Here is a 25,235-nt window from a genome sequence, read left to right as displayed (position 1 = left end):
CCCCCGCACCCGGGGACGGGCAAAGGTTCCTGGCCTGCGGGGGGGAGACTAGTGCCCCACTGGGCTCTCCCCCAGCCGCCCGAGGCAGAGATCTGTCCCTTGGGGCCGCAGCAGATCAATTTAGAATTTAAATTTAAAGTGCCCAATTAGCCAAATAGGAATCAGATTGAATAGAACTCACCCAAAAGGAGAAAACAAATAGAACCTATCCAACTACTCTACAGCTTGGACCAGGCTGAGAGAGAATCTGGGCTAGCAATGGACAGGCACCGGTATTTATAGATTTCCTCTCAGCCTTGGACCAATCAGGCTGTGATAAAACCCACGTGTGACCATTCCCTCCTCCCATTCTGGAAAATCACAAAGTATCTGAAAATCAAAACTGAAAGATTATGGCATAAACTGGCTATGGTGGTTACCACTTGTTATTAACACATTGGGTACCATATCGAAATATTTTGGATGGCACTTAGAAAATATGCACATAGACAACATTTCCACTTGCTTAGACCTGCACATTATGCTGATACAATACAATAGTCTAAGCTCTTGGGAAGAACTTGCAGCGGTGATTTCACATTTTTGTTGATATAACAATTACTACTACTACTACTATTATCAACATTGAGATGCAGTCGGGTTTGCAGGATAGTCCCTAGATTAAAGGCATCAGATTGCAAAAACAGCACACTATTGGGGTTTATATGGGGTTTGGTTGCACTTGTAACCAAAATGTTCAGTCTCTATTTAATAGGGAACGCTACATATGGTATGGATACAATTAACAATAGTAATATAGTCTATGCTTTATCTTACCAAAAAGTATTATCAGAAAGCTCTAATTGGTCAAAATTATGATGAGCTGGGAAAGTCAGTAATTATAGGTGGTCATCACTTATTCAGCAACCCTTGAAATTTGTGATGGCACTGAATGAGACAGACCTAGGACCAATCCTTGAAGGTATGGTTGCTGCAACAGTCCGACGGTCACGTGATCACAATTTCTGAGGTCCCCTGTCAGCTTTCTACCAAGCAGTTAAGGGAGAAACTTACAGGAAGTTATAAATTGCAAAATTGTAAAGTTCTCAATTAGCAGCAGCAACTGGGATGGCTTGAATTGCCATCGCTAAACAATATGATCATGTGACATTACTACAGGTAGCCCTTGACTTATGACCACAATCAAACCCAAAATGTCTGTTATTGAGTTATTTATTAAGTGAATTTTGCCCATTTTATGACCTTTCTCGCCCCAGTTGTTAAGTGAATCTGCACAATCACTGCAGTTGCTAAGGTAGTGGCACAGTTGTGAGTGAATCTGGCTTCCCTGCTGACTTTGCTTTTCCAAAGGTTGTAAAACGTGATCACATGAGCCCAGAAAACTGCAATCATCATAAATATGAACCAATTGCCAGGTGTCCAAACTTTGATCACATGATCTCAGGGACACTACAATGGTCATAAATGTGAAAAACGGTTGTGTCACTTTTTTCAATATCATAACTTTTAACAATCACTAAATGAACTGTTGTAAGTCAAAGACTACTTGTACTATTTGCAACCCCATCACTTAGCCAGAACAACTCTAGTTCCAATTGCCATTGTAACCCAAGGTCTACAGTACTCATGTTTATATATTACATGAATACAATCTATTTAAATGATAGTAATCTGATATTGTGGAGCTAACGAATATATCTATGAAAATGAAGAGAGAGGTTTAATTACGAATGAAAGATCTAAAATCCATGTCACCAAATAAAACAGTTACAAATCAATAAATTGTGGTAACGGTATATATGTCCCAGTAAAAAAAAATCCAAGAATCAGAAGAATTTGGGGAAACTACTGCTATCTTTGTCCGATGTGGCATATCCATTCAACATGCTTCTGGCCTATCTCTGCAACACATTCCATCTGTCACGTCACATATTCTAGAGTGACATAATCAGTAGCCTATATACTTCATATATTCCCTCCCTACCCCTTCTCAATTCTGAACTTCTAATGCTTTGTTCCACAACCACTACTTCAGCCTAAATCTAGTAGCTCCATTTCAATCCCTGCCAGATTAAAACAGCAAACCCTAGATGTTCCATGCATGAAACATTTTCCATATTCCTTATTGAATTAATGTGCTAATTATCAACATTTACTAATTTTTAAAATATGGTTAAAGAAACGATGACTCCAGTACTTTATATACAGTGTGCGTGGGTGCATCCATCCATCCATCCATCCATCCATCCATCCATCCATCCATCCATCCATCCATCCGCTGTGTTTAAAATCCCTTCATGTTTCTTTTAAAACTTCATAGGTCCCTGTTCTTAATTTCAACTATTACAACGACATAGAAAGAACGTTGGTCCTTACCTGAACGTTTCTTTGTAGTAGAGGCGGGATGGGGTACAATAGGGTTTGTTACAGCCGGATTGGTCCAGAGACTGAGGGATTTTTCTTAAGTATCCTCCTTTCCCTCTCGGCTCCCAGTTTCACGAGATCGAATGGAAAAGCTGACAGCATTATGTAAGGAAATAACACCACATATACTGAGAAAAACACCGACCACGCCGACCCCATCTGATCAAACCAAGTGCGGAAAGTAGTCCCTCCCACCTGTACTACAGAAAAGAAACATTCAGGTAAGGACCAACATTCTTTTTCCTGTAGTTTCGGCGGGAGGGGCTACAACAGGGACATACCCAAGCTAAGTCCCGGGGCAGGCCATTGACTCGGGGGGTCACCACCTGTTGGAGTACCCAACGGCCGAAGGCCGCATCAGCCGAAGTAAAACGATCACGGCGATAGTGTTGAATAAAGGGTCCCAGGTGGCCACCCTAAAAATATCCTCCAACGGAGCCCTGGTAACCCAGGGGGCCATGGTGGCCACGCTCCTAGTGGAGTGGGCGGTAATGCCCTGTGGTGGAACCTGGTGTACTGCCTGATAGGCCTCTATAATGGCCTGCCGCACCCACTTGCCTATGGTGGCGGAAGACACCGTAGCCCCTAGCGTACTAGGTTGGAAGGACAGGAACAGGGCTTCTGCCCACCTGATAGGAGATGTACGCCTGAGATAAATGCGTAGGGCGCGGCGGACATCTAGGCGATGACAGTGGACCTCCCTCTCATGGGAAGGGGAGGGGCAGAAGTTGAGAAGGATGACCTCCTGCAACCTATGGAATAGGGAGTTGACCTTTGGCAGGACGGTCAGATCTAGCCTCAGGATAACCCTGTCTTGGTGGAATTGGCACAAATCCTCCTTGGATGACAAAGGGCCCAACTCGGAAATGTGTCTAGCCGAAGTGACGGCGACAAGGAAAATCACCTTCAGGTTCAGGAACCTAAGTTGTACTGTCCTCAACGGCTCAAATGGGGCACCTGTAAGGGCTCTAAGAACTAGGGAGAGATCCCACGTGGGGAACCTGTGTACCAGGGGATGGCACAGGTTTGCCACACCCTTGAGGAAACGTTTCACCAACAGTGACTGAGTTAATGACCAATGACCCTCCCCTGCTAAGACCGAAAATAGGGCAGCTGTCTGCCTCCGTAAGGTGTTATGGGAGAGGCCACGGTCTAGACCGTGTTGTAGGAATTCAAGGACCTGGGCGACTGAGGCAGAAGCCAGGGATATTTGGAACCTACCACACCAGGACACAAACGTTGACCACGTCGAATTATAAATTCGAGTGGTAAAAGGACGCCTGGCAGCCTCGATAGTGGAGATAACCTTGGCAGACAGGCTAGCGTCCCTCAGAAAGCGCCGTTCAAGTGCCAGGCGGTCAGCTGGAGCCACTGGAGCGCTGGGTGAATCAGGACCCCCTAGCACAGGGCGACTTCCTCCTGGGGAATATTCCAGGATGGAGAGATGGATAGTTGGACACGGTCCGTGAACCAAGGACGCCTCGGCCAAAACGGGGCCACCAGGATGATATGGGCTCCTTCCAACACTATTTTCCTCAGGGTTCCCTGGATGAGAAGGGGAGGAAAGGCATAAAGAAGACCGGGGGGCCACGGGCTCCTGAGAGCATCCGTGCCTTCCGCATTGCGTGCAGGAAAGCGGGAAAAGAATCGGGGAACTTGAGCATTGCTGGGGCTGGTGAACAAGTCCACCAGTGGATCGCCGAAATGGAGGCAGATCCTGTGAAATATCTCTGGAGCCAGCTGCCACTCACCGTGATCCACTGTTTCTGGCTCAACCAGTTGGCTTGGTGATTGGCAATGCCCGAGATGTGTTCTGATAGGATGAATGCCAAGTCCTTTTCGCCCAAAGCCCGAGCTTCGGAGCCTCTTGCAACAGGCTTTTGGAATGAGTCCCCCCTTGACGATTTATGTGAGCTTTTGCTGCAACATTGTCCATCAGGAGGAGGACATGTCGATTGGCTATTGAGTCTCGAAAGTGAAGAAGGGCTAGGCGGGCCGCCTTCAGCTCCAGCCAATTGATGTTGTGGCGTAGGTCGGACTTTGACCATTGTCCCTGCGCCAGGCTGGTCTCCATCACCATTCCCCAGCTGAAGAGGCTGGCATTCGTCGTGATGGAGATGAGGTCCAGTTCCCAGAGTTCGGCCCCACGGTTCAATGACAGGGACAACTGCCACTTCAGGGACTAGCAGAAGTCCAGTGATAGACGAATGGAACGGGGAGTTGCTCACCCGCTGTCGTTGGAATGGAATGAGCGTCCACTGAAGTGTTCTGGAGTTTAGGCGGGCCCATGGGCCAATCCCTATGCACGACACCATCTTGCCCAGTAATCGCGGCAAGGTCAGGATGAAAGCTGACCGACTTGCGTGTATGTGCCGTGCCAAGGTTTGCAGACTTGTCAGACGTTCTGGTGAAAGACGAACTAGTCCTGTTCTGGAGTCTATCATTGTGCCTAAGTGTAGGATTTTTGTCAACGGAGAGAGATGGCTCTTGGGGAAGTTGATGGAAAACCCCAAGGACTGTAGTGTCCGGATGGTGATCTGCATATCCATATTCGCCTGCGTTCGGAAGTGGGCTAGAACGAGCACGGCGTCAAGGTAACAATGGAGTCTCACCGGCCGGGTGCGCAGGTGAGCCGCCATCGCCGGCAGGACTTTCGTGAACGTGCGGGGAGCAGAGGCCAGGCCAAATGGGAGTGCCCTGTATTGAAAATGACGATCCCCTGGGAAAAACGGAGGAACTTGCGGTGTAAGTATGCCTCGGTTAAGTCTATTGACGTCATGAAGTCTCTCCGTCTGATCCCCAGTAATATGGATTTGAGAGAGGACATCTTGAAGCGTCGGTAGACCAGGAATGAATTCAGATGCTTCAAGTCTAGGATCGCTCTCCATCCCCCGGAGCTCTTCAGGACGACAAAGAGGTTTGAGTACACGCCCATACTCCTTCGGAGGAACTAGCTGGACCGCCTAAATGTCCAGCAGATGCTGGATTGCCAGGAGCATTAGGCAGTGCCTTTCTGGGTCCCTGGAAGAGGGGGAAAGTCCTGAAGAGCGTCAGGGGAGGGGAGAGGAACTCCAGACGGAGACCCTCCCTGACCGTTGACCTGACCCAGGCATCTGATGTTATCTGATCCCACTAGTCCGCGAAGGATGCCATGTGGCCGCCTATGGGTTGACTCGGGTTGGAGTCATTTCCCCCTGCGGAAGGAACAGCCGCCCCCTCCGCGAAAGGGCTGTTTGGATTGACCTTGAAATCTATTCCTATCCTGGTAGAACGGCCACTTACTCTGTCTATCATACCTGTAGGGGGGCGTACCGCTGTTGGCGGTAGTCCTGGTCAGGCAGCCTGAAGGATGAAGGCCTACGGTATGAAGACGGATGGTTGTCCGGCTTCTTAGAATTTGAAGGTAGGACCTTCTTTTTATCCTTGTTCTCCACAAGGATGGGATCAAGGGAAGCTCCAAAAAGGGTAGGGCTTGAGAAGGGGGCCGCCATTAGGTTCCATTTGGATTTGTTGTCCATTTGCCAATTACGGAGCCACAGGAGTCTCCTCACAGTCACAGAGGTGGATAGAACTCTGGACGCAAATTTAATGGAATCCAGTGTGGTGTCCGCCGAGAACTAGGTAGCTGAAATGATCTTAGTGAGGTCTTGGTGAAGATGCTCATCTTGGATTGAGATGCGGTCCTGTAGTTGCCGGAGCCACAAGGCCATTGTGTGGTTGAAATAGGATGCTGCTATGGCCGCCTTAATGGCCCAGGCAGAAGCGTTGAAGTTCTTACGAAGGGTAAGCTCCACACGCTTGTCCTCTGGCTTCAGCATATCGGCCACGTCACCCGAGACTACTGTGGATGCGTTAACTAAAAGAGCGACTGGGGCATCTACCATGGGAAGCTGCAGAGCCTGAGAGAAGGCCTGCTCCATATTGTAATAATGCTTATCATTGCTTCCAGGATTGGGCAAGGAGGAAGGCCTCGCCCACTGATTCTGTACCACTTCCAGGAAAAGGGGAGGGCCTGGGACGTGTTGGGATTTATAAACATGGCCAAGTTGGGATCCCTGTGCTGGGAGACTGGCAAAGCCCCTGTGCCAATCTGAGTAGTTTTTTTGGCCTTGTGTAACATAGGCTTGAAAGTGGTGGGAGGAAAAAGCCCCGGAAACCACAATACCCAATATATTTTACATCTTTATCTTGGATCAGATTAGCTTACATAATGGTACATTACATATAGTGGGAATTCCGTATAAAATTAATAAATGGCCAAAGAGAAAATCTGATTATACATTGTAACAGGAATCATATTTGAGAATACATTAATTTGAGAAATGCTGATTGTAATAAGGAAAGTTTTATAAGATTAAATTAAGTGTTCAGTTATCACTAGGAATGCTTACTGTGAAATTGACAGTTGACACTAGGATTGTAATGGGATACAACAATGTGATGGCTTGAGAACTAACCCCTCCCCCAAATACTTATTACAGTTTCCCTACAATTCCTGGGTAGATCTAATTAAGTGTACTGTCACCAGCCATTCTTCTTCAGGAAAAGCCCTGTCTGCCACTGGTTTAACCTACATGAGGTAAGCTCCTTCTTCCAAGCGATTGACCTGAATGTAAGGAATATGTAAAGGCACATTCTCCCCAGAATACACATATTGGTTTATTAAGAGTTCTAAGTCTTTATTTTATATAGCAGAACTAGAAAAAAGTTGAAAACGAAAAGGAAAGGGCAAAGAAATGAATTTGTTTTCAATGATCAACTGCTTCCTATATTCAGGATCTTACAAGTCTTCAAACTAAATTCACACCACGTATCTTAGGTCCTAAAATAAAACAGAACCTATACAGCAACTAGCATTATTGATCCTAGCTTGCTGATCAAATTCGCTAGATTCCACCACGGTTGTTTTTGCCCATACCTAGCTTGTAGCCAAACTCAGTCAGAAAAGTACCAAGATACCAAAACAAAAATTCAGACACTCTACCCTCCTGTAAAAGCACACTTGATTGGAGAAACCTATCCTTCTGATTGCCTCCTTAGAATTTTCTCAGTCTTCTGTTTTCTCTATTGGCGGCTTTCCTTCAATTATTTCAGTATCCAAACCTCTTAAAACAGAAAGCATTCATAATCTCTGTGATGAACAATTGCAAATGTACTTGTTCAATAAAGTTGTGGAGCAGAAACAGATTTTTACCTGATGGTTTTAATATAAACAACAAAGAATATTCTTCTATAGCAGATCTTTAAATTGTTCAGTTAACTTATTTTCAAAAGAAAACCTACGAAGTCAAAGACCAAACTATTTTGCCCATCATACAGCTATAAAACAAAACAAAACCTCTGGTCCTAGTGATTAACCCAGATTGGATCCTGCAGCTATAAAACACTAAAAAAATACTGGTTTAATAGAAGAAAAGCAAAGGGAAGCAAAATCTAGAGAAATACTGAAGAAAAAGCTCAGCAATGACCAATAGAAACAGTTAATAAACACAATTCCCAATGCAGCCATTGGAGTACATGGCACTATTCATGCTGAAATACATGCAATACAGGATAAGGTCCCTACAAAAAAAAATCAGCATTAGAATGTTCTGAAATGCTCTGCACAGCCACAAAACTTTGGATGCAATACCGAAACCGCAGAAATATTTTTGTTAAGCATTTAAGAAAAGTTTTAAGACCAATTTCCTTTAAATTTGTAACTATGCACATAATAGGGAGCTGGAAAGTTCAGAAATGTGAAAATAAGTGCCATTTATGCATTTCACAATCAAAATGACAATTTAACTATAACTTTGTCTGAGCAATTGATCTAAGGTTTAATCATTACCTTGGCAGACTGTGGCGTAGAGAAGTTAAGCCAGGCAGGAACAAAGTCATGCTGCGCCATTTAGGTCCAGTGTCTCTCTTCAATAAAGTGAGGCATCAAACCTCATGGCCAGGAGCTAAGACGAGAGAACCACCACACACACAGTCAGCCCTACTAAAAGCAATAGAAAAGAGCAGATTCTTCTGAGCATGCTTCGAAGAGTCTGGAAAACATCTCACCATCTTTCTAGGGCAGTGGTTCTCAACCTGTGGGTTGGGACCCCTTTGGGGGTCGAACAACCCTTTCACAGGGGTCGCCTGAGACCATTGGAAAATACATATTTTTGAAAAAATACGGAAAACATACAATAATTTTATGGTTGGGGGGGTCACCACAACATGAGGAACTGTACTAAAGGGTTGCGGCATAGGAAGGTTGAGACCCACTGTTCTAGGGACTAATGAAAATTTATTTAATTTGACTAAGCATCAGGTTGAGTTACTGTAGTTATATTGCTGTTTAATTTAACTCCCTTAAGCCACTTCAGTCAAGATCATCAGAAGCCAGGTTCTACCATCATCACTACTGGAGCTAAATAAAACTGAGGAGGAATTAGTGTACATTTCCTCTCCAAAATAGCATTTTACTAGCAGGGTTTTTTATTCAAATTATTTTGATGTCTGCTTATCTAGAAATAGTTTACTAATTTACTTATAATAGACAAATTAAAAACTTTTCTTCATATAATGTATTAAACATAATGTATTATTTTTAACTATAGAGTCCTAGAGTGACTTACCCAGTTTGGCCTTTGCAGTCCACTCTCACTTTAATACTTTGATTTCCAGGTTCCTTTCTTCGCCAGGGTGCACCTATGCCAGCTGTGTGGCAATGGTGAGTCCCAAAGGAAGCACGAGAAGCCGCACTTCGTGCTGACTGCACCCCTTAACCCTCTAGCTGCTCATCTTAAATGCTCTCTGAACTCATATGAGAAAAAAAAAAAACCTAAAATGCACTGTGCATTTTTGGAAAGCTACAACTACATTCACCTCATTAAACTGTTCCCTGTTGTCACAATGCTGTGTAATTCAGTTATTACATTACAAAAGTAGTTGTCAAATTTGTACAGCATTCAGAAAAGCACCGTAATTAAAGGTGAATTTCACAAATCCACTTTGTTCATCTTCTGTAACAAATGAATTTGAAACAAAGGGACAGGGGGAAAGGATGCTGAGGAGTCCTGCAAATTCTGGTAAACCTTTGTTCTTATTAAGTGCTAAAATGCAGGATTCATTTTTAATGGTTGCTAAAAAATTAGCTTTCTTAAAAACAGTATTTTGAAAGGCTTTTCACATAATGTCACTTAAGTTTCCTTGGTAAGGAACTAAAAGCAACTTGAAGATATAAGATTGAATTATTACTGTCTTCCTACCATTTCTAGTTATGCATTAAATTAAAGCTAAAAGTAAAAGGCTAAGCTAGCAAGCTATCCTTCTGCTGTATTTGAATTGTTTTTAAAAACAGAGGAAAAAATGGCTGTATTTTAATGAAGAGTTCACATTTGGGCAATGGTCGTCTTCCTTCAAAATGAGTAGAATTCACGAAGTACTCTGCAAAGAAGGAAAAAATAATACCACCTATCAGTAATCATAAAAGTGGCCAAAAGTAGTATCAAAGACACATTACTTAGGACCCCTATTTCTAATGAAATAACATGCTAACAAGTGTAGTATTTATAGTCAGTGCCAGGTTGCCATTCTCATTTGGTAAATAAAAGGAGAGTCCTCACATAGTTATTGAGGAATGATATCTGCAGTTTACTGTAACATAGATTTTCAGTTATGCATACACCATAATTTACAATATAATAAATGTGGTTCAAACTACATACCTTTTTGAAGCAGAAAGAACTAGAAAATAGAACTGGGAATGGTCAAACAGCAATTGATTCCAAGTTAACACATTATTGGAATGGAGCCCTTCTTACTGAATTTTAATGAAATGTTTATCAGTCTATGTTTACATTTCTTAGGAGCAAACATTAACCATTCCCGATCAAACAAACTTATTATATTACTTTCCTGCTTTGATTATTATGCTTAGATACAGTAAATGTCTATAGAGATAGAACGTTGGTCTTACCTGAACGTGTCTTTTAAGAGGAAGGGAGGGAGTGGTCACATGTGGGTATTCTCAAAGCCTGATTAGTCCAAAGACTGAGAGCAAACTCTTAAATACTGGTGCCTTCCAGTCCTAACCCAGTTTCCTCGAAGGTGAATGGTAGAACTGAAACAACAAAAAAACAACAACACCCCACCCCCCCGGGCCCTCCCCTTGGCCCCAAAAGAAAAATCACCAGGGCGGGTCGTGACCACTCCCTCCCTTCCTCTTAAAAGACACGTTCAGGTAAGACCAATGTTCTTTTTCCAGAGGAAGGGAGGGAGTGGTCACATGTGGGACATAGCCAAGTTACAGTCCCAAGGAGGGAAAACAGGGAACCACTAAGGTCCAAGGGGAGCATCAACCGCCACCCACTGCAAGACCCTCCGACCAAATGACGCGTCCCGCCAAAGCGAAGGCATCCAGACGATAATATCAGATGAAAGGCGTCGGAGAAGCCCAAGTGGCTGCATGACAAACGTCTTCAGACGGGGCCCTCGTGGCCCACACCGCCATGGTCATGGCACTCCTAGTAGAACGGGCCGTCATGCCCAACAGGCCCGGACAACCAGCTGCTCTGTAGGCCCTGCAATGGCCTGACGCAGGAAATGGCCAATGGTGGCCGAGGATACTCTAGAACCAAACGTTCCCGGCTGGAACGAAACAAACAACGCCTCAGACTTACGGACCCCCTCGGTCCGCCGGATGTAGATCCGCAGAGCACAGCGCATGTCCAACTGATGCCAGAGCCTGTCCCTATCATTGGACGGGCCCGCGCAAAAGTCGGGCAGGACGATCTCCTGAGCCCTATGAAAGGGAGTGTGCACCTTCGGGATGAAAGTAGGACCAAGGTGAAGCACCACCATGTCCTGGAGAAAACGACAAAGGTCATCCCTGGAAGACAGGGTGCCCAACCCCGAAATACGTCGGGCGGAGGTAACCGCCACCAGGAAAGCCACTTTCAAAGACAAGAAACGCAGATGAACAGACTGAAGAGGTTCGAATGGGGCCCCCGTCAAGGCCCCGAGCACCAGGGGAAGATCCCACGTGGGAAACCTGTGAATGGGGGGGAGGCCTGAGATTAGCCACCCCCTTCAGAAAACGCGTGCAGGGGAACCTGAGAGAGGGAAGAAGACCCCACACACCCCAGGACCGAGGACAAAGCCGCCACCTGGCGGTGCAACGTATTCTGTGAAAGCCCGTCGTCAAGGCCCTCCTGTAGGAAATCCAAGACGTTAGGAATAGTGGCCCTGTCGGGAGAAATGCCAAGAGAACACCACCGGACAAAGGCCGCCCAGGTGGAATTGTAGATGCGGGTCATCGAAGAACGCCGAGACTCCTCGAGGTACGAATGACCCCAGCGGACAGGTTAGCCCCCGCCAGCAGCCACCGTTCAAGAGCCAGGCGATCAGATGGATCCACTGGTGCTCTGGGTGAAGCAGGACCCCTGCTGCAAGACCACCTCCTACCGCGGGATCCTCCGCGGAGGGGCCACTAACAGCTGGACTAGGTCCGCGAACCAAGGGCTCCTGGGCCAATAAGGGGCCACCACAAGGACCAGAGCCTTCTCCGCTACCACCTTCCAGATGGTCCCCGGAACGCGGGGGACGGGAGAAAATGCATACAGAAGGCCCGCGGGCCACCTGCTCCTGAGGGCGCCCGTGCCCCCCGCAGACCTGGACAGGAAATGGGTGAAAAACTGGGGAAGTTGCGAGTTCGCGGGCAAGCTGAACAGATCCACCAGAGGAGTGCCGAACCACTGACAGATCCTCCGAAATAACGACGGATGGAGTTGCCACTCGCCCTTGACCAGTCGCCCGACTCAGCCAATCTGCCTGGACGTTGGAGAGCCCGGAGATGTGTTCTGACACCAAGGACAACAGGTGCCTCTCCACCCAGGCGCCTAGTCTCAGAGCCTCCAGCCAGAGAGCCTGAGAGTGGGTGTTCCCCCCTGACGATAGATGTGGGGCTTGGTGGCCACATTGTCCATCAGGAGGACTACGTGATGCCCCACCACCGAGGCCTGAAAGTGTTGCAGAGCCAGGTGGGTCGCCTTCAGCTCCAACCATTTGATGTTGTGGCGGAGATCCAAAATCGACCACCTGCCCTGAGCCATCCAGGAGCCCACCTGAACAGACTCGCGTCTGTGGTGACGCTCACCCTGTCTGGCTCCCAGAAGCAGCAGCCTCGCTGAATGGTCAGGGATAGCCACCACCCCAGCGAGACCCGGATCACCAACGGGAGGCGGAGGAACCGAAGAGAATTGCTCAATCGCCCCCTCTGTAAAGGAGTGAGTTCCCACATGAGAGGCCGAAGAAGTCTGGCCCATGGGACTATTCCGATGCAAGAAACCATCTTGCCCAATAACTGAGATTGAAACTAACCAACCTCCACGAACGCCTCCTGCCAGTTGACGCAGGCTGCTCTGGCGCTCCCGGAACAGATGCAACCCCCCCCCCCCGACACGGAGACTATGACTGTCCCCAGGTGAAGTGGAAGGGAAAAGGTGGCTCTTGGAGAAGTTCACCGAGAAACCTAGGCTCTGAAGACTCCGGATGGGGAGCTGAAGATCCGAAATGGCCTGAGGAAGAGACCCCGCCTGAACCAAGATATTGTCTAAATAACATTGGAGTCTCACTGGGATGGAGTGCAGATGAGCCGCCAGAACCCTCGTGACGGCCCGGGGAGCCGAGGCCAGCCCGAAGGGAAAAGCCCTGTATTGGTAGTGACGGTCCCCGTGGGAGAACCTCAGGAACCTGCGATGACCGGCCAGAATTGGATGTGAAGATAGGCCTCCATGAGAACCACGGAGGCCAAGAAGTCCCCCTTTCCAATGCCCTGAAGGATAGATTTGAGGGAAGACATTTCGCATCGCCTGTGCACCAGAAAACGGTTCAGACGTTTGCGGTCCAGAATTGCCCTCCAGCCACCCATTCGGAACCACGAACAGGTTGGAGAAGTGGCCCAGGCCCCATTCCTCCAGAGGAACTGTGTCCACCGCCTGAATGTCAAGAAGGTGGGCGATGGCCTGATCCATCAGGCGGCGGCGCTCCAGGCTCCGGGACGGAGGGAATGACCTGAAGAGATTCGGAGGGGTGGAGAGAAATTCTAACCTGAGACCGTGACGAACCGTGGCTCGGACCCAAGCATCCAACGTGATCTCGTCCCATTGATCCGCATAGAGGGAAAGACGGCCACCGATGGGACAACTCGAGTTCGAGTCACTTCCCTCTGCGGTAGGGACAGCCTCCTCCTCCACGAAAGGGCCGCCTGGACTGGTGCTGGAAGCAGTTTCTGTCCTGAAAGGACGACCTGGGAAATTGCCTGTCAGATTGGAAAGAAGAGAAATGCTGGTTATACTCATAATCTGAAGCCTTATACTGTTGCACATGACAAGAATGAGACATGGACTCGGGCTTCTTAGCGTTAAATGGAAGAACTTTCCCTTGTCTTTATTCTCAGAATGGGGTCAAGGGCCTCCCAAAAAAGATTAGGCCCCTCGAATGGAGCGGCTGCCAAGTTCCACTTGGCCCTGTTGTCCATCTGCCAGTGACGCACCCACAGGAGCCTGTGAGAAGTGACAGAAATGGCCAGAGCACTGGAATCCGACCGAACACTGCTAAGAGCCTTTATTAGGACTTATCTTGTGGCGATACAGGCGGCAAAATGTGTGCATTTTTCCGCTCTTATTGTGTCCGCAGAATCTCACCCAGCCGCCCTGTTTAGGATAACCCGTTCCTTCCTGGGGGGAAAACAGGGGGTGCCTTGCAGGGTCGAGTTTGTTCAGTTTCTGTCAGACAAAATCGCTCAGTTCGGACAGACCTGGACTCCATTTAAACAGAACCAGCCGAGATGCCGAGGGAGGGTCTTGTTCAGACTTTCTGGAATGAGTTCCAGCTTGTCACCCCTGATGAAGTGGACAAGGGGCATGGGAGCGATGAGTGCCTCCACCTGTTTACTGGATCCATGCCCCTCCTGGCTGGTCTCGACCAGCAGGGAGGTAAATTGAGGCTGGCTCCAGAGAATTACGAATGCCTCCTTGATGGAGGGATCCTTTCCACGGCCTCTTAAGGAGGCGGTGGTGAGACCCCTCCTCAAGAAGCCCTCTCTGGACCCAGCTATTTTTAAAAACTATTGCCCAGTCTCCAACCTCCCCTTCTTAGGGAAGGTTGTTAAGAAGGTGGTGGCCCTCCAACTCCAACGGACCTTGGATGAAGCAGATTATCTAGACCCTTTTCAGTCTGGTTTCAGGCCTGGCTACTCCACCAAAACCGCTTTGGTCGCACTGACCGATGATCTCTGGCAGGCCAGGGACAGAGGGCATTCCTCTGGCAGGCCAGGGACAGAGGGCGTTCCTCTGTCCTTGTGCTCCTTGACCTCTCAGCAGCCTTCGATACCATCGACCATGGTATCCTTCTGCGACGGCTGGAAGAGGTGGGAGTGGGAGGCACCGTTTTATGGTGATTCTCCTCTTACCTCTCCGACAGGTCATAGTCTGTGTTGGTCGGAGGACAGAGGTCAACTCCTAGGCCCCTCAATTATGGGGTGCCGCAGGAGTCGTCCTGTCCCCCCTCCTATTTAACATCTACATGAAGCCATTGGGTGAGATCATCCGCCGGCACGGGATTAAATACCACCAGTATGCGGACGATACTCAGTTGTATCTGTCCACCCTGTGCCAACTCAGTGAAGCGGTGGAAGTGATGTGCCAGTGCCTGGAAGCTGTTAGGGTCTGGATGGGAGTGAACAAACTTGCACTCAATCCTGACAAGACCGAATGGCTGTGGATGTTGCCCCCTAAGGACAGTCCATCCAGTCCGTCCTTAACCCTGGGAGGAGAAAAATTGCCCCCCTCAGAGAGGGTTCCCAATTTGGGGGTCCTCCTGGATTCACAGCTGACCTTGGAACACCACCTGTTGGCTGTGACCAGGGGGGCCTTTGCCCAGGTTCGCCTGGTACACCAATTGCGGCCCTATTTGGACCGGGAGGCACTTCAGACAGTCACTCATGCCCTCGTCATCTCAAGACTGGATTACTGTAATGCGCTGTACTTGGGCTGCCCCTGAAAAGTGTTTGGAGACTGCAATTAGTCTAGAATGCAGCCGCGCAAGCGATTCTGGGTGTGTCAAGGTACACCCATATCACACCTATCCTCCGCGAGCTGCACTGGCTACCCATTGGTCTCTGAGCATGAGTCAAGTTGCTGGTCGTCACCTTTAAAGCCCTACATGGCCTAGGACCCGGGTATCTGCGAGACCGTCTTCTGCCACATACCACCCTCAGATCAATAAGATCGCACAAGATGGGCCTTCTCCGGGTGCCTTCAGCGGGACAATGCCGACTGGCGACGCCTAGGAGTAGGGCCTTCTCTGTTGCTGCTCCGGCCCTGTGGAATGAGCTGCCCCCTGAGATCCAGGGCCTACCCACTCTCATGGCCTTTCGCAAAGCCATTAAAACCTGGCTTTTCCGGCAGGCTTGGGGCTGTTGACCCCTTGATTGAGGTCCAGCCCCCTCCTGATTGGGTGTTTGTTGTGTTTTCCTTTTAACCTTGTTGTGTCCAATTGTTTTTAATAATTCTTTTTAATCTTTTTTTATTTCTGTAAGCTGCCCAGAGTCCTCCGGGATTGGACGGCATAGAAATTTAATAAATGAAATGAAATGGACACGAAATTGACCGTGTCCAGGGTCGCATCAGCGGAAAACTGGCAGGCCGCCATGATCTTGATGAGATCCTGGTGGAGCCGCTCGTCCTGGATGGGAATGCACTTCTGGAGCTGCTTAAGGCACATGACCGTGGCCCAGTTAAAACAGGAAGCCGAGGCCGTGGATTTGATAGCCCACGCAGTGCCATTGAAGTTCTTTCTCAAGGTAAGCTCAGCGCGCTTATCCTCCGGCTTCAACTTATCCCCCGCATCGCCTGATACCACCTGAGAGGATACCAGGGCAGCCACCGGAGTGTTGATGGCCGGCAACTGAACAGCCTGGGCAAAGATCTGTTCCACATTATAGTGCCAGCGGCCATTGCTCCCAGGATTCGAGAAATTGGAGGGACATGCCCACTGGTTGGTCAGGACCTCCATAAACAAGGGAGGAGCTGGAATCTCCTCCTTGTTCGTGGCCATGGCAGAAAACATGGCCATGTCAGGATCCCTAGGTGGAGGCACTGAAGGATCCCCCGTTCCCACCTTGGTGGTTTTCCGTGCCTTGTCCAAGAGAATTTTGAACATGGCTGGGGCAAAGACCTTCCGCGCAGCCCTCAAGATCTGGCTCTCCCAGCAGGCCTGGGGATAGGTTCCTAATTCACCCGCCCGAGTGTTTGATTGTTGAACGAAAGTTGTGTTTTACTATTTTTTTCTTTGTTCACATTTTGTTTTGTTTTTGATGTTGCACTTCCCTCCCTTGTGATTGTAAGCCACCCTGAGTCCCCTCAGGGAAAAGGGCGGCCTATAAATTTTAATAAATTCAAATTCAAATTCAAATTCAAAGAAGCCCAAAGAAGCGGGCTCATCCAATGGGGCCGCACCCTCGTCCTCCGAGAAACCCATGTCCTGGAGATTCTCCTCCCCCATGACCGAAGTCTCACTAACCATGGAAGGGGATGTAGCCCAACACTGTGCGCGGCCCAGACCTCCATGCCTGGAAAAGAAGCAGCACCTATCTCGCTGGGCAATGCCCTGCAAAATGGCAGCGGAAATAAGCCTCTTAAGACCCTCAAGGAACTGATCCAAATCCTCTATATCACCATAGGCAGAACCAGGCCCCTGGGGAGCCAACCTGCGCGAGGGGTAGGATCCACTAGAAGTACCCTCCAAGGGATCCCCTGAGCGGGAGTGAGAGGGGGACCCCCCCTCCTCCCGGAGTAGGAGTGAAACCTGTCCGGGGAGGCCGAGGACGAAGAAGGACTAAATCCCCTAGGAGAGGAGAGGAGTGGGCCGAAAGGGGCCTGAGAGGAGACCGGGACCTGTCCCTGGCAGAGGCCCCAGCTGACTTAGCCTGTTTCTCCACCCTGGCAGACATTTTCTTGATGGCCTTGTGCCTTCTGGCCTCCTCCCTCGTGGAGGATCGAGATGGGTGTTGGGCAGAGGAAAAACTCGGAGGGGGAACACCCGACTCCACCCCCTGCACTGGGCCTTCCTCACCCCTCACCAGGCCTGCCACCTGGCCCTGGGGAATATCCGAGCCCTCCTCCATTACCCCACTCACGCGCCCAGCAGGAAGGAATGGAGGATTTCAAGCCGCTGTAGGCCCCACTGGGACCTGGGCCTGCTGTTCCAGTCGTCTGCTAGGCCAAGGGAGAGCCACTGCACCAGCCTTAATGGCCATAGGCCGAAGCTCGATCCTCACGCACGTGGCGACCAAACCAAAATGGCCGCCAGAAGTTTTCCTGCTGATCAGTAACTCCAGCGGCTCTGCCGGGCGTCCAGAGGCCTGTACTGATGCAGCCAAGGTCAGGGGAGGCCATGTGGCACCCAGGCAGAGACCCCCTCCCCCAGGAACACTCGCAGTGGCTAGAGACTAAAGAGAAACGCGGCAGCCGCCCGAATCAAGCGGCGGCTCCACAAGCGGCTCATGTACGCCTCGTGGTGCCACTGCTGCTGGTCTCCCGGCTGTTTAAACAATAAAGCTGCCGCTCAGGCAGCTGGATCAAGAGCTGGCACCCCCGCAATCCCGGGGATAGGGCTGAGGCTCTGGGCCCGCGGGGGGGGGGGGGAGACAGAATGCCCCACAGGGCCCTCCCCAACTGCCCGGGGCAGAAACCGTCCCTTGGGGCCGCAGCTGCAGAATTTAGAAATTTAGAAAACCTTTTTAAGATGCCCAATTAAACCAAATGAGACCAAATTGGAATAAATAGAAATCCTACCATGGAATAATTCTCAAACAGTTCTTGGACCAAGAAAGACTGAGAGGAAACTGGGTTAGGACTGGAAGTCCAGTATTTAAGAGTTTGCTCTCAATCTTTGGACCAATCAGGCTTTGAGAATACCCACATGTGACCACTCCCTCCTTTCCTCTGGAAAATCTCAATCATCCAGGTCATAGTTGTCCCAAAGGTGCTTTTTCAAGAGGCAATTGGGCTTTCTGGTTTTTCTTTGAAGAAATTTCGCTTCTCATCCAAGAAGCTTCTTCAGCTCTGACTGGATGGTGGAGAATGGAGTATAAATCCTTCCATTCCCCCTCATCCAGTCAGAGCTGAAGAAGCCTCTTGGATGAGATGTATGAGAATGTATTCTTAACTAGAGTACTATAAATCAAAAGTTTCAGTTTTAATTTAATATAATATACTATCATCTGAAATTAATGCAAACTTTCCAAAGCAGCTTCATATATTACAATAAATTAGTATTCATAAGAATACAATGAAATGTATACAAAATTTTTGGATGTACATTTCAGTTTTTATACTTAGTAATTCTATTTTGTCAAATCTCCACAACAGTCAGCTTGTGACACAGCCAGGGGAAAAAATTATGACTGATTAAACAACTTCAGTTATCTAAAACAGGGGTAGGCAAAGGTAAAAATTAGAAAATCTCGAATTGCACTATAGCAGCAAACATTTCTGTTTTAAGAATAGTTTACAAAATGATCCCCATAAAAATGTATTGTCTTTAAATTATACCAATGAAATCAATAGATTAAAGCTATTAAAGTCAAGTTGTGTGAAAAAAATCAATGAACTCTATTCAACTCTAGTATACCAAAGAAAATCTGAAGCTCAGAATTCCAAGCATTTTATACAAAATTCTACTTGTTTTATCTTGATAGTATACATACAAATATACAAAGTGAAACCTGCAAACCTACAGTATCAAATTGTAAAGTGCTTTTTCTTCTGAAATTTTGAATACTAAGGTATAGCAGTTTTGTAACAGTAACTTATTAGAATTCAAAGAGAATATGTAAGAACAAGTTATCTACTCTGTTTGGAATATGAGGAACTTTCACACAAACAACCTTTTAAAATATCTTAAGTAAAAAAACAAGACTACCGTAATGGTTCAATAAACAGAACAATATAGTATAAGTAACAAGGTTAGCAGGCAAAATCTGCCAAAAACTTCAGGGGATGGTATTCATCTCAGTTTCTTAAGTCAAAAAGCCAGCATTGTCCGGATATGTTTCTGTGGTTAGGTGACCGAAAGACATCACACCATAGCAGAGCATTACAGTGAAACATTCTTGGTAGACAAGTTTAAATTGGCTTACTCCAATGCTACTTCTTAGAGAGCCAGTTTGGAGTACTGTTTAGGGCACCAGACTAGAAATGGGATATTTTGCATTTTAGTCCCAGTTTAGGCACAAAATCAGGTGAGTGACTTTAGGCCAGTCATTCTCTTTCAACCCTAGGAAGCAGGCAATGACAAACCATTTCTAAAATCTTACCAAGAAAACTGCAAAGACTAGTCCAGGCAGTCGTCAGGAATCAATTCTGATTTTATTTTAAAAAGTGTGCTATTATTTCTACAATACTTTGTTTCTCTTTGAATTATCTGAAACAGCCATTATGGATATAGTATTGGAGAGAACACAGAATGATCACACCTATTGCATGGTGAGGGCATCAGTGTTTACTTTGTTGCCTTCACTGCATCCTCTTATAGCCATCCAGCCGAACTTTCTCCAGTGACTCTGAAAACATTATTTTACAAACCTCCGTTTAAATAATAAAATTATTTCAAAAAGAAAAAAATGTATTCTAATACTGTACAGTAGGGGACTCTGAAGCACTTAATCCATATCTAGATAATAGAAAGCGTTTTAACTAAAATAATGCCACTCTTAGTTTATAATACTAATATAATTCTTCAGACAATACATGACCATATTAAGGTGGGATTCCTGAAAAGATACATAAATATCCAATAAATATAAAACAGTATTTATTTAATTGTAATGTTATATCCTCAAGCACCTGATATCTATATGTTAATGGTCCATCTATATGTTAATGGTCCATCTATATGTTAATGGTCCATTACAAGGTCAGCCTTCGACTGACCTTGTAATGGACCATTACTAATTCTATGCCCGTACTTCTGAACTTATTTTACGCATTCTAAAACTTTAGTTATTACAATCTTATCATTCCATAAATCACATAAATCAACTGTTAAATCCTGTAGCGTTAATTATTCTGAAACATCAACAGCAGTTGATCAATGTCTTGACATTAAAAATCTGTTATCTTCACATACCGGCCACTTTTCTCAGTACTTATATTCCAATTCCTTAGATAAGAAATTATAATATATTCTTATTAATTGGTTAAAATATACAGTGAACATTAGATCTTCCAACAAAAGAATCTTATAATTTTGAAGATTTTCCCCATATTTTTTTCAGTCTATTCATAAAATGAAACCAAAGTTGGTATGCTATTGTGTACTATGTCTCTTTTGCAACTGGGAAAAAGAGGGAAATCTGTATTTTTCAAACAGTTGAACATGTCTAATTTACAACAAGCATCAAATATGCTGATTCCAGGATTGCCCATGAGGGAAGTTTCCAGAAGGCAAAAGATTCCCATTAATTAACTCAAGAAAATTTTAAACATTCATTGAAGACTGGAATTTCCTTAAAGAAAATCAAGGCAAAGAATTTTTCTCATTAAAATTTTGAAATAGTGCATTAAATTGATGAACAATGCCTTTTAGGAACAAGTAGAAGAATACCAGAGTAGAAATTATCCATGGCAAGATATACCTTTTTAAAGTATTATCTGGATCTCTAAGTATATTTTACTTTTACTACTGTAGCAGTATATCTATATTTGGTTTCACTATCTAATTAATACATCTAAGTACTGTCACATCAAAATAAGTTATTGGCTCCAGGCGCTATTTAAACCATCCAGTGAAAATGCTTTTGACAATTAGTATTTTATAAACAGCCTACAAATCTGGAATATATTCACAACTCTTTTCCTCAATTGCCTTTGCAATCCTGTAAGATTTCAGAATGGGCATATTCCGGGTCGCTTCTGCTGAACAATATCATCTTATTAGACATCAGAGCTATGCCTTTCCCTTTTGCAGCTCTAGCCCTCTGGAATATTTGCCCATTTTTCCCCATCTCTATTTTATTTTAGGAGGGCAAAGGAAACCTGAATTTTCATACCGGTAATAGGCTGAAGTGTTTTATGTACTTCACATAGCATAATTTAATTGGTACACACTCTAATTGTTTCCATTGCATTTTAATTTAAGCAACCTTTAACCATATTAGTCTAAATATAATCAGTTCAGATTTAAACCGATTATTATATTTGGGGAAATAATTAAAGACTCAACTAAATTATTATTATTATAAATGATAAAAAATGTAATTTGTAATTGCAATAAAAAGGAGCCAGATGTTCATGCAGCATCCAGGACATGAACATCAATGGTATCATTTGACATTTATAGGTCACATTTCTGTCCCTTTAAAATAAAAACATTTGAACTCCATTATGAGGATCCAAATGTAAATGTATCTAACTCTGACTCCTTAAGTACAAAAATATATAGCTTACTTAATTTATAGTTTGTGAAGAGGGAAGTAGGCTACTACGTAATTATGAGATATAATATGAAGCATATGCCCCCCCCAATAAAAAAGAAAGCATGAATTTAATCAAATTGAACAGAAGTTTTACTGTTGTATTATGAGCTTAATAGATACCACAAGGAATTTAAATCACAATTTTCTTTAGCTTCCTTTTTGGAAACCGATATTAATATTTTACAACCATGTAAACAGGAAAAGTAGCAGTTCATATTCATATGTAGTCAAATTATAAAAAATACTTAACTGGGTAAATAACTACTTTTTTCTTGAAGAGATAAGAACAAGAATACACTGGAGAAACATACGTTACTTAATTTACTTCAGAGGTTTAACGTTCTACTTTAAAGGAAAAAGAAAAATTGAAAATAAGGGGATGTCCAGTTTTGTTCTCCACAAGACTATATATATTATAAATGTTGGGAACTTTAATAAGTATAGATTATAACAGGAATTACATAGTATTTAAAAAGAATATCTTCAGTTGTCTACTAACTTCTGTTTTCTATGGCTAAATATATCTACTATTATTCTTCAAACATAAATTGTTATGGATTTATCATCCAATGTGTTGGAAACCTACATAATTTCTATGGCTTAATGAACAGAAATGACACAATCCATAAAGATTTTTAAAATTTGTCTTAGTATACAAAAAGTGGATTCTTATCTGCATATCGTAAGTTTATATGATAAAACATGATGGCTTGGGAACATGCTTCCTGCTCCAATATTGGGTGATATTATATCACACTATAGTCTGTTTATTTAGATTGGTCACACAGATATTCATATAATCTACAAAGCTCTTCTGGACCAGATTTTTAACTGAGCAGTTCAAATATAGTGGGAATATAGCTCCACCCACAAGCATGTTATTACATAACATAGGGATATCATTAAAAGCCTTTAATCGAAACAAGGCTTGATTTGCTACATCCAAACTATGAAAAGTATTTTACTAAACCAGACCAAATATATAATATGTACATACATATATTGGGGATACAATTAGTAAGGGTAACTCACTAAGTTATTTGCAGAAATTATTTAACTGTCCAATTATGCAACTTTATCAGGCTTTCATTTTTTTAACAGGATCATAAAATATTTTAATTAATATCCCTTTTTAGTAGGGAATAGTTTTAAGTTAGTGACCAATTCAATCTTTAAAAAGTATCTAACAAAGTCAATCTCAACTTATAAAGTAATACTATAACCCTATATATCTATTGAGCGTTATATTTAGTATTAAAATGTTGTTTCCCCAAAAATAAACCCTCCCTGAAAATATTGCAACACAGCAGCAGCCATGAGGCAACTACTTGCCGCCTCCTGCACCTCAAAAATAATATCTCCCAAGGCCAAGTACTTATTTAGGGGGTAAAAAAAATGCCATGTCTTATTTTTGGGAAAACACGTAATAGCAATAGTTTTCTTCTCAAACATGTGTAAATATAACATTTCCTGGATTTAAAACATATTTGCGACAGCAATGTGAATAAATTCTTGTTCAACATTGAACCATCAGAATATTCTGTATTAAAAATGTTGAATATAGCTTGCCTTCATAGTAGCCCAAAACAACTCTGGTTATCTAGCAGCAGTTTTACATGAAGGAAACAATTCAGAATTTCAATTCTAGTCTGAAACATTTAGTCCAATGGTTCAAACTACATCCCAATTGTAGTCCCTTAAAAGTTTATCAAGATCTTTTTCAAAAAGAAATTCTGTAGAGTTAACAAAATGCTTAAAACCTTACTCAATAACTAGTATTCCAAAAATATTGATTGGAAATGGAGTTTGCTTCTAACTTGGCATGTTGTATGAACTCATCTGTGATTATTTATCCAGTAAAATTAAAAAACTGTAAATCCAATTCCTATGCAAAATTCATTTCACATTTCCCCAAACACAGTATGGTGCTATTCGACAGAGCTATGTGTAACCAAAGACTTCAGGATTACATAATCAAAAATCTTATTTAAACTTTAGCAATAGTGGTTGGAGTAGTGCAATGTACTAGTTAAAATGTGATTGGCTACTTTCTGGTTCTAAGTGTGTCCTGTGTATCTGGCCAATGTGGTTAGCTGGCTCAGTGCTGTGCATTAACAGACAAGCAGATTCATTCAGAAAACCATGATTTAGTTTAACACGGGTCAACTTCTTATTTCTTACCACAAAAATAAACTCACGTATCTTTTTTTTTTAAAAAAAACCTATTATTATATATATATATATTTGCAGAAAAGGCAAATGTTACTAGTTCAAAAGCACTGGCATTAATTCCTTAATAAGTGGGGGCGGGGAGCTTCGAAAATAGCCAAAACCGTTTCACAGGTGAGAAAACAAAGTTAAACCACCTTCTAAACGTTTCCCGTTTTGCCCCCGTCGCGCGAAACAGAATGGTTGCCTCGCGAAGGCACATTTACACCTCCCCCCCCCGGCAACCCAAGGACTCCTCCAAAACTCTCACACTTCCTACTCCGCATTCCGCTTCAGACCCTCTTTTCGACGAGACCGCGAAATTGCTGCCGTTTCCTCCCTTCCTACAGCGGGACTTCCACCACATATATAAAACAAACCCTCACAACACACGCCTACCTGCCTGGCACCGAGGCATATCTACCCTCTTTCCTCGTCTACTCTCTTCACCCGCCCTGCCCACCCCGCCCCCACTCAACTTTGCACTTCGAGGCCTACCGCAGCTTCCTATCAACCCTCTCCAGCCCAATCGAAGCTCTCTCGCAAACCCCCGTCCCGTCCTCCTAAACCCCCAAGCCTCCTCTTCCTCCGCCTCCATTTCTCACGGAAACTGGGTCTCGGAACTCCTTTCCCTATCGCCTGCCCGCCCGCTCCTGCCCAAACCCCTCTCTCTCCAGCATCTCTCCATCCACCCGCTCGTCCCAAACGCTTCCCGCAACCACTGCTCCCCCCCTCCGCACCCAACAACTCCCCCAGCCACCCACTCTCACCCATCGGATCAATACAGAAGGCCTTCAGCCACCTCCTTCCTTCCTCTCTCCCAATTCCTGCACCCGAAGCAGCACTTATTTACACTCCCGCCCCCTTGCCTACTCTGGACTCTCTCTCCCCGCTGCCTTCCTACCTCAGTTTCTCCCCCGACGCTGGCAGCCACTCAACTCCCTCCTTAAGTCCAGCTTCTCTTCTCTCTCTCTTTTTTTTAATCCACGCAAGGCCGTGCTCACAGAACCAGGCCCCAACTCGCCCCCTCACTCTCTCCGTAGCTTCAGTTCCTCAGACCGAATCATAACAAAGCTCTGCCCAAAATGGC

General features: G+C 45.2%; 1 protein-coding gene across 3 annotated transcripts in view; it reads right to left on the bottom strand.

The window, feature by feature from the left end:
* Positions 1-25,235, bottom strand: part of GPBP1L1 (GC-rich promoter binding protein 1 like 1) — a 53,366-nt gene extending 28,131 nt beyond the window's left edge. For 2 of the 3 annotated variants that reach the window (XM_014061903.2, XM_014061905.2), the window contains exons 1-3: positions 25,050-25,235; positions 9,033-9,843; positions 8,255-8,369 (exon numbers count right to left, since the gene is read on the bottom strand). In XM_014061903.2, the coding sequence (XP_013917378.2) occupies positions 8,255-8,314 (60 nt within the window). In that variant the 5' untranslated portion in view covers positions 8,315-8,369; positions 9,033-9,843; positions 25,050-25,235. Of the gene's footprint in view, positions 1-8,254; positions 8,408-9,032; positions 9,844-25,049 lie in introns of all 3 variants that reach the window. The other variant, XM_014061904.2, reaches the window with a different exon arrangement.

This window comes from Thamnophis sirtalis, unplaced genomic scaffold, assembly GCF_051295495.1.
Source record: "Thamnophis sirtalis isolate CommonGarterSnake01/CBP01778 unplaced genomic scaffold, rThaSir2_p1.2 scaffold_7, whole genome shotgun sequence".
NCBI lineage: Eukaryota > Metazoa > Chordata > Lepidosauria > Squamata > Natricidae > Thamnophis > Thamnophis sirtalis.
This window is presented reverse-complemented; position numbering and strand designations above follow the sequence as displayed.